Source organism: Berghia stephanieae, chromosome 8, assembly GCF_034508935.2.
Source record: "Berghia stephanieae isolate SIO BIC M18660-M18661 chromosome 8, UCSD_Bste_1.3, whole genome shotgun sequence".
NCBI classification, from domain to species: Eukaryota; Metazoa; Mollusca; class Gastropoda; order Nudibranchia; family Aeolidiidae; genus Berghia; species Berghia stephanieae.
The window spans coordinates 15,916,688-15,926,687 of record NC_088367.1 but is presented as its reverse complement, the minus strand read 5'-3'; the positions used below and the strand labels follow the sequence as shown (position 1 = coordinate 15,926,687).

At 36.4% G+C, this 10,000-nt stretch overlaps 1 protein-coding gene across 4 annotated transcripts in view; it reads right to left on the bottom strand.

Annotated features, from left to right (window-relative positions):
* Window positions 1-1,860: 1,860 nt before the first annotated feature.
* The window catches only part of LOC144978248 (ependymin-related protein 1-like), a 13,097-nt gene continuing 4,957 nt past the window's right edge, over window positions 1,861-10,000 (bottom strand). For 2 of the 4 annotated variants that reach the window (XM_078924079.1, XM_078924080.1), the window contains 4 exons: window positions 9,049-9,213; window positions 6,345-6,432; window positions 5,769-5,924; window positions 1,861-2,789 (listed from right to left, as the gene is read on the bottom strand). In XM_078924079.1, coding sequence (XP_078780205.1) covers window positions 2,698-2,789; window positions 5,769-5,924; window positions 6,345-6,432; window positions 9,049-9,213 — 501 coding nt within the window. In that variant the 3' untranslated portion in view covers window positions 1,861-2,697. The remainder of the gene's footprint in view (window positions 2,790-5,768; window positions 5,925-6,344; window positions 6,433-9,048; window positions 9,214-10,000) is intronic. The other 2 variants (XM_078924078.1, XM_078924077.1) reach the window with 2 other exon arrangements.

Below are 10,000 nucleotides of genomic sequence, written 5' to 3'. Positions count from 1 at the left end.
GTCATTATGGACAAGCAAAGGTCATATAACTTGATCCTCCAACATTGATTGATAAAAATAACTTTTAACTTTTTGAAAAATGTTCTCAAACCAGAGACTCCTTTGAAGTTAAAGACTTGTTGACAGGTTGGTGTCATTTTTATAATCGATTTAGATTTGAAATGGAAGTTTTCTAGCCAAAATATAAAAAAGTGATTTGCCAGATAGAGTACAATTTATGATATAATTAATGATGAATATGTTGTGTTGATTTGATGTAATATTTGATATAATGAATGGAAACTCGTTAAAGCGCTAAAAATGTAATTTTTGATGTAATATGTCATGAATTGTGGAAATGTTATGCAATGATATTTGATGTATTGAATGATGAAACTGTTACAACACTTCATCAATATTTGATGTAATGCATGGTGAAAATGTATAATATTTGATGTAATGAATGATGAAAATGTTATAATGATTATACGAATGGAAAAATGTTATCGTGCTATAAAACATTGTTTGATACAACGAATGGTTCCTCTTGAATGTTTCTATGACTGTAGTTTTAATTGTATCACAACTCATAATAATGCATTGCAATCAAACATATCATATAAGTCTATAATAAAAGTCGGTATTGGATTCTATTGATGGTACACTCATTTTTGGTGTTCTTTTTTATATTAAAAAAATAAATTATTATGATTTTTCTTTGGGGAGGGGGCAGCCGCTTTCAATGGAACGAACCCTTAGGGCGATTTTGGTTGGGGGGGGGGGGGGGGGGATTTGACCTTCTTGGTGAGGGAGGGTTGGTCAGTCTATATCAGTCCACCTTTGCTGTGTCTTTGTTACTCTATTTTATCCTTTCCATTTTGGTTTGTCTTCTTGTTCTATAATGAGACAACTAGCTATATTTTGTCTGTTCAATCTTTGCTGGGAGAAATGGATGAATGTAAATTAATCTTTTGTGGAATTATTCCATGTCAACAATCACTCTTAACTAAAGCATCATTTGTGATTGTATCAATATGTGAACCTTCGTCTCAAAACGGTATTATGTCGGAACGAACCATATGCTTAAAAGCCGAATTAAATGTTAAACTGATCAAAAATATAAATTGTTGGCATTATCACCCTAAAATATGGTGTCCATTCTCCTCAATAAAACATACAAACTCAACACAAGTCTGATATTTCTGGCTATAAATTCAATTTTCAATATCTTAGCCATCCCGACTTAATACCGTTTTGAGGCGAAGGGTCACATATGGTCTTTTTCTAATGGTGCCATTGTTGAATTTGAAGAGGCACATTTATTGGCATACAGCATTCTGGTCTGTTGGTATGACACCCTCCTTTGGACCGCTATGCCGCTGGTTTATCTCTTATTTTGGGCAGCGCAAAGTTGAGTCCTCGGAAAAGACTCCTTATTTATTTCCTATTATCGCAATCGGGTATAAAATTAGCCGGGAACAGACGTGATGTCTTGTTCTACATGAATAGTTTTGCTGTTGGCTTATGACGCCTTATTAAGCGCTTTGAGCACATCCACTGGCCAGTTGCGCCACGTGAAAGCTCGTGTGACGCTTACACATCGGTTTGTGAGATTGGAATAGCTATCATCATCAAATGTTCCTACAACATAAGTTGGAAGTCAATTCAATTTTATCTGGTTAGTCTTCTTAGTGGCCAATAAGAGTGCACATGTCAGAAACATGTTCCAAACATATTTAACTTGGAAAGCAGTAAAAACTTTCTTTATTTCATACGTACTTTGAAGCTGGAGGACATAATAAAATCACATTTTTGACAAGTTGTGGGTTGTCTTAATTGATCGATATTTGGAGTTGGAAATAAAGGGAGGCTATTTTAATGTTATGAGTGTGACGTAGTTTATTTGTTGAAAATGATTGGCAAAAATAAATAAAACACAAAACAACAATAACAACAACAACAAACAAACAAAAACAAATAAATAAATAAATAAACAAAGAAATTAAAACGTTTAAAGAATGAGTGCGCTGTAGATTAGTTGAGATCGACCTGTACTTAGTTGCGGTCTGATAACCCAAATTATTGTTATGGGCTTGTTGACAACACAACACTGTTAAATCAATCCCATAAATACGTTCGGCTATCTGACCTGCTATTATGTGCACATGGGTTGAGAGTGAGAGTCAAAATTAATATGGCCAGCATGAAAACGACATATGTTGTAGATTATTTGAAATTTTGTAAAAATATGGGGAAAAAAAAAGAAAACAAACAAAACAAAACAAAACTGGCATTTAAATGTATTGAGTGTGCCATCGATTAGTTGATGTAAATGTTGCTGCTCGAAGCTCGAAGAAATAAATAATAATGTGAAATTTATTGTAAGCTTAAATTTAATCACAAAAACAGATCAAATGAACGTTTCGGGTTTCCCCTTTATCAACAAAACAGGATGAATGAAAGAGGATGAATGAAATTGTTATGGGCTTGTTGACAACACAATACTGTTAAATCAATCCCATAAATACGTTCGGTTATCAGACCTGCTAATATGCCACTACCACATTATTTCATTCATCTGTCGTGGTTTATTTATCCTGTTTTATTGATAAAGGGAAAACATGAAACTTTAATTTGATCTGTTTTTGTAATTAAATTGAAGCTTACAATCAATTTCACATTGTAATTTATTCATTGCATATACGTAAAACGTAACTACTATTGGTGACAAAAGCTGGGAATATCGAAGATGGATGGATCGGATATTCCTTTTGTCAAATTGCCGAACAGTGTAGTCGTCATAGAGGAGGCTGTGGATAGACAGATGGATGGATGGATTGGTCGTTGGATGGAAAGATAGATAAAATACCTATATGGGTAGTTTAATGTAAAACTTACGTTCATACAAGGGAAAAATCAATAACTCCAATATCACAATACTATTCACGACCATTATACTCCTGAGTTTAAGGTACTTTGAGCACATTTAGTAGATATTACGCAATATAAAAAAAGCTAAAAAAAAAAAGAAAAAAAGCTAAAAAATTATGAGAGAATATGTGGAAAAAGCCTTTTCCAAGGGTTCAAGGATGCGCCGCTCGTTACCCGAACCGTGAATCTTCTGATCCACAGGCGAGTGTGAAACCACAAGACCGCATACTATCACAAATGAAAAGGACTATTTGTATAACAGTTCCATAGACTCACTGTGCTGAGTACACTTCACATTGCGTCATTTATCCCTTCGGCAGACTACATAAAACATGATATCCATTTTATATCGTGGTTCACCGGTACGGTCTTTGCTTCGTACCCGAAAGGTACCGAGTTCGATCACCCACCGTAGCGCTGTGTGACCTTGAGCAAGTCACCTCGCCCTAGCTCAATTTGCGCAGCTGCATTGCGGCTAACGCTTGGGTTATCCCAGTCTTCTCTTGGAATAGACCCAAGAGGCAGATTCCCCTATTTATTTTTTATTGCCTTCTATAAAGATCTGAAACAGTGTATATGGAGCAGTGCTAAACAAAGCGGAAAAATGCAATTTAAAAAACTGGTTTCATACATAGGTACTTTTTCGGATATTTAGTTTACACCAGGGCCTGTTCCCTAATTTAACATTTTGCCGAATAGGCGCCTTACACAAGTACACTAATTCTTATAATGTCAAGGTTAGCTAATTGCAAGGTACTAATTGGATTCAATAGTCTGATGTCACGTTACCCAGCAACGGTGGCCATCGTGGTTCTAAATAAAAGAAAATTGGTACTTTTTATTCTTCATGCTGGCTAAAACTTTTCATATGTCTTGTGATCAGAATATGTAAAAGTCAAAACATGATCACATTTATAATGGTTTTGTTTTCCCTCTGGATACGCTTTTATGCTTGTCGGAGAAATATTTCATAAGGGCGTCCGCCATTGTTCCGATAGTTTAGAGCCAGTTACTAAGTTACCATGCGTCATTACGAGGGAAGTGACGTTACGACTGTTGAAGCGTATTCAGAATGTGATAAGTGGGATAATGTATTTAAAGCACACAACGCCAGTATTAGGATTTCTTATCACTGACCATGTCCAACATTGCTTTCTTTTATTACAAGCCCAGACACTTAACAACTGAGCCATCGACGCCAATATTTTCTAAAAAGCTCATAATATCCGCAGTCTACCAACACACCAAACTGTATATAGCGCGATATCCACTAGTGTGCTGTACAAGTGGTCTCTAACCAACAGCAGCACTTAACATACAGGGCAAAACATGACGCCTGTTAGGTGATATTATAATTTTCCCGACAGAGATAAAGCTGTTAACGGCCAGGTAGGTATTCATTATACAAACGATTACGTGAGATAATGTAAGTAAAGAGCCTTTTCCAAGGACTCAACTATGCGCCGCTCAGATGGGTGGATGAATTGATGTGTAAATGAAAAGATGTATCAATAGATAAATGTTTTTAAAAATAGGTTCGGGCTCAGCTGAGATTTTTTTCTCCCTTATCTTTGCGATGCAAAGTTGCGTACTCGGAAAGGTTTTTTTTTTCTCACAATCTCTCGCAGTCCTTAAGTGTTAAATTAATACCTGACAAGAAACAACGTTGTGTCTGTCAAAAATAAAAACAAAATCTATATATATATATATATATATATATATATATATATAATATATTATATATATATATATATATATGTATGTATGTATACATGTTGTTATTGGCTTGGTACGCCTTGGCTTGTAATCATGAACGCGGACTAGCGCTTAGTCTCTGACTATAGTCAAGAACTTGAAAAAATCGGATTTCATGTTTGCTGACCAAGCAAGTCCCAGACTAAAATCGCGGAACTTTCGGACTACGTTTGGTCACGTTTTAGTCATTTGCTGAGGCAATAATTCATGCTTTAGTCTTAGGCTAGTTACTAGGATACACCATAGCGTCGACAAGATAGCAGCTATTTTTAGGTTGAGAGAGCTTCGATTCGGAAGGACAATGCGTCGGTTACGAATGACAGAGGCTAAAAGTGTCCGAATCTAATCGGCTAGCGAGTTGCGAGTGAACGGAGACTCAAAGTGGAAGGGTTCGCTTCAAAGAACAACAACAACAAAATAATTTTTAAAAAACGATTAGAAAGTATAGTGGAGTCAAAATTCATTCTGCTGGCATTGTAACTGACTGAAATAACGTGATTCATTTGAGCACACTTTCTCTTTTGTTTGTTTGTTTGTTGTTATTTTTTTTGGTTCAATTTGTTTGAGTCTCAATGAAACTTTCATTGGCCTAAATTTAGAATTGATAGTCGACCATGGCCATCATTGTAGTCTGATCAGTCAGCAGTCAATATCACGTGATTTGATTCATCATGGCAAAAGGAAGTTCACAATATGAAACGGAACGAAATATTATCTAGAGCGGATGTGTGGCTTATTTTTTCTTTGGAAATCTTTTGCGTTTAAAGTATGAAAACTGGTATCTTACCTGATTGTGTACTTGAGAGCTTGATGTAACCAGCACAAAATAACCGAACTAGTCCTTACAACGCCCACTTCTTGGCAAGAGCCTAGCTAGTCAGAGACTATAAAACGGTCATAGAATCCGATTTTTTAGTCACTTGCTCCGTTTAGACTTAAAACTAGCAAGTCATTTACTAGACTAGTAAATAACTAAATCTAGTCCGCTTACATGAAATTGGCCCTTGTATAACGATGTAAAATTTCATTTTTTATAAAATGGTTGGTGGCAGTGAGGAATCCACGCCGAGTATTGTATTTATAAAATACGTGTGGCCACTTACTTTTCCCAAACTCAACGCTGGTGGACTGAATGGGGACGCAACCTGAGACTGCCACAGTGAGACGCTGCAAAGCGGATATGTTGGTGTTTGGGAGTGTCCAGGTCTGTACTGCCTCGTCCGTACCAAGATTGTACTGACCTACAAGTACAGATCCGTCTTGATGAGAGAGAAGAAAATATAATAAGTAAGAGTTTTCCAACCTTGTTGTTCTCCCAATTAAAATACTTATATATATATATTATATATATATATATATATATATATATATATACATATATATATATGTATATATATATATATATATATATATATATATATATATATAATTATATATAATATTTACAAAATAGTATATATATATATATATATATATAATATATAAATATATATATATATATATATGATTGTTTTGAATCAGACAAGAATTATATTCAAATGATGCTAACAGATTATACTTTCCGTTTAACTCCACAGGCACCGGAATAAACTCAATTTGCCTTGTACGTTGGAGTTGAAGGAGTATTCATTATTAATTATAATTCAAGAGACAAAAAGGTCTCATTAAAAACCTCTTACCCGGAATACAGGGAGCTGGTAGATTTGCAGGTGAAACTGGAAGAGGAATCTTATAACATGACTTGCCTTGGATGTACCAACCCTGATGCTGAATAAAATATATTAAATAACCTCATCACACTACAACTACTTAGCATCACTACCTCCACAATCGCAGTCACCGACATCACACTTCTACCACCTTCAGAACCACCACCATCATCATCATCATTATCATCATCAGCACCACCACCACCACCACCATCTTTAATAATAATAATAATAATAATAATAATAATAATAATAATAATAATAAATAATAATAATAATAATAATAAATAATAATAATAATAATAATAATAATAATAATATATAATATAACTTTATTCATCCAAAAAAAAAAATAGAAATTCGTTTACAGACGTTGCATGCATAACAATGTATAAACACAAAGTTGAGAACCTATGGCGACAATGTATACATACATATATATATATATAATATATATATATATATATATATATATATATATATATATATATATATATATATAAATGCACAAAAATGTAAAAAATATAGAACCAAGAACCAATAGCGACACTTTATATATTAATTTGATAAATTGAGATAGACCATACCTGTGGCCTCTAGTACGAACTTGTGTGTGTATATTTAAAAAATAGTATTTAGTTTAAATCACAGTTCCGCGTTAAAAATTCGAACACAATGTGGCAAAAATGAATTAAGGTGACTTCTTGTCTCTGTTTTTATAGACACGAGGCGTTGGCTCCTCATGGAGAACTTAATATATTTGTGAAAGGGGTGATCGCCAACCTTCATAACTTTCTCCATTTTACTTAGACAAAATCTCTTGAACAGTTCTTCCACATTGGAATTTGGGGGTGTATAACTCCTGGATTTATCAATTATCCAATCAATTTCCTTAATGTCGCAAATACTGGCATTTCCACACCATGCTGTAATACAAAAAGTAATGACGGTCTCCAAAACGGATCTATAAAAAAGGGTGCATAACGTTTTGTCTATGTCAAATTCTGAAAGTTTCCGAATAAAATACATTCTTTTGTTCAATTTAGAGATAACATCGGTTTGTAAATGCCACTGCTATTTATTGTCATTTAAAATACCCAAATATTTGTAAACTGAAAGTTGCTCAACAGCTTGATCTTTGGCACCACTGCTACTACCACAACACAATTACTATCGCCGCCACATCATAACCACCACAGTCACAATAAGCACCGCAACCTCCCTTATAATCCCTGCCAATATTATCACCACCACCACAACCACCACCACCAACACTATAAATACATCCACGAGAACCACCACCTCTTCTATCATAGCCACCACAATCACCAGCTTGGCCACTTGCAGTACCACCAAACGACCGACGCAAACACCACAACGACCACCACCACCACCACCACCACCACCACCACCACCAACACTACGACATTCACGAAAACCACCAATATTCAACTGTTAGCATCGTTAAAAAACATTACTAATGAAGCTCCCAGAACATCAAGAATCAAATCCAGGAAGCCCTACCACTCAGAGCGAAAAATTTGCGATATTGGGGAAGCCTGGAAGGAAGATTGGACAAATACCATGTCCAAGGGAGGCGGGGTAATCAAAGACACAATAGAACTTATGCCAGGCTTCAGGAATGGCAATCGAAAACAATGGGTCGCCTAAAACCGATTACTGACAGGCCACGACAGGACTGGTGCAAACATGCATCGATGGGGTCTGAGGGAGTCAGCCGACTGTCTCCACTGTCGGGGAATGCCAGAGACAGCAGATCACATAATCCTACACTGCCCTGTGACGAGATTGGCGGGAGGTTTCGAGGCTGTCCTCAACTAACTGAGGTGACGAATTTAAAGACTGGCTGGAGACTTCCAGTGTGGAGATGTAGCCAACCGCAACTAATACATTAGCATCATGGCTACTGGTACTACCACCTCGCAACCGACGCCACTACAACCGCAATCAAAACCACCACCACCACCACCACCACCACCACCACCACCACCACCACTACCACGCCACCACCACCACCAACACCACCACCACCACCACCACCACCACTACCACCACCACCACCACCACCACCACCACCACCACCACCACCACCACCACCACTATATCTACGGCAGCCACCAGTGCTGCATATTAGCAACCACTATCACGATCATTGCGACTGAAACTACCACCTCACAACCAACGCCAACACTACTACCATCACAACCACCGTGACCACCCACCAATACAAATATCACCACTATATCGACAACCACCGCTGCTATATTATTAACAACCATTAGCACCATCATAACCACTCAACCGCCACCAACACAATCACCACCACTACAACTGCCATCATAACCGACGTCAACACCACAATCAAACCCATCGCCCACCATTGCAGATTCCAGACCTGCATACTTGAAAATGCAAAAATTAGTTATTTTTGGGAGTTAAAAATTGCAGTCGCTATAGTTAACTTTTAAAAATCAACAATTTATCCCCACAATAAGTAAATAGCACTTCAAAATCCTTAAAATTATGCATTCTGGCATAACCGTTCATATTCAATAAGTGACAGAGATGCTCATGAAATTCTGAAATTGGAGCTAAAATTCCGCAATTCTACGATTTTTTTCGTAACGGCAGGCTTGAGATTCTATCAACACACCTTACTATAGTCCTCAATGAGCCTGTAGGTCCTGACCACATGCCCTGGTTCTGTCAAGCTGTCTGCATCCAAGACAAGCATCTGTTTAGGTTGGTCTAGGTGGAGAGTTGCTTCCGTCTTTGTCAGGGAAGCTACGTTCTTGACCTGGTCATAATCTGCTTTTGTCTTGAGTTGATCGGATGGAGTTGGTGAGAATCGAAAGAGATAATGAGACCATTATTTTTTGAGTCATCGTTAATGGGATGGTTCTGATAGTGATGGAGATGATAAGAAATCAAATAAATAAATACATATTATTTATATATATATATATATATATTATATGGAGGTGGATTGGACACACGCTTAGAAAGAATGACTCAACTATAACAAAGAAAGTATTGGACTGGAACCCTCAGGGCAGAAGATCAAGGGGAAGGCCACGAGGAACATGGAGAAGAATTAAAGAAGCTGATATACAGAGAAGTGGTAAGACCTGGAATGAGATAAAAAAAAGTTGGCTCAGGATAGAGAAGGATGGAAACTGTTTGTCTGTGGCCTATACCCTGACCCAGGGTTAAAAAGGCAATGATGATGATGATATATATATATATATATATATATATATATATATATATATATATATATATATATATATATATTTATATTCTATATATATATATATATTTAAAAAAAAAAAAGAAATTATGCTCTTCCGCTACGACATCATAAGATATCGTCGCCTATGCATTCCACGAAGGAATATAGATAATTCATCAGACAAAATGTCTGATGTCAACAAGAATCACCCATGTTGTCCAAGTGAGCAAATTGGGGGTTAATAATCCAAAGTGCCTGAAGCGGGGCTTAGTCCCTGGACCTTCCGGATCACAGTGCAATGCCTTAATTTCTCGGCCACTTCGCCCACCATATATCTATATATATATATATATATATATATATATATATATAT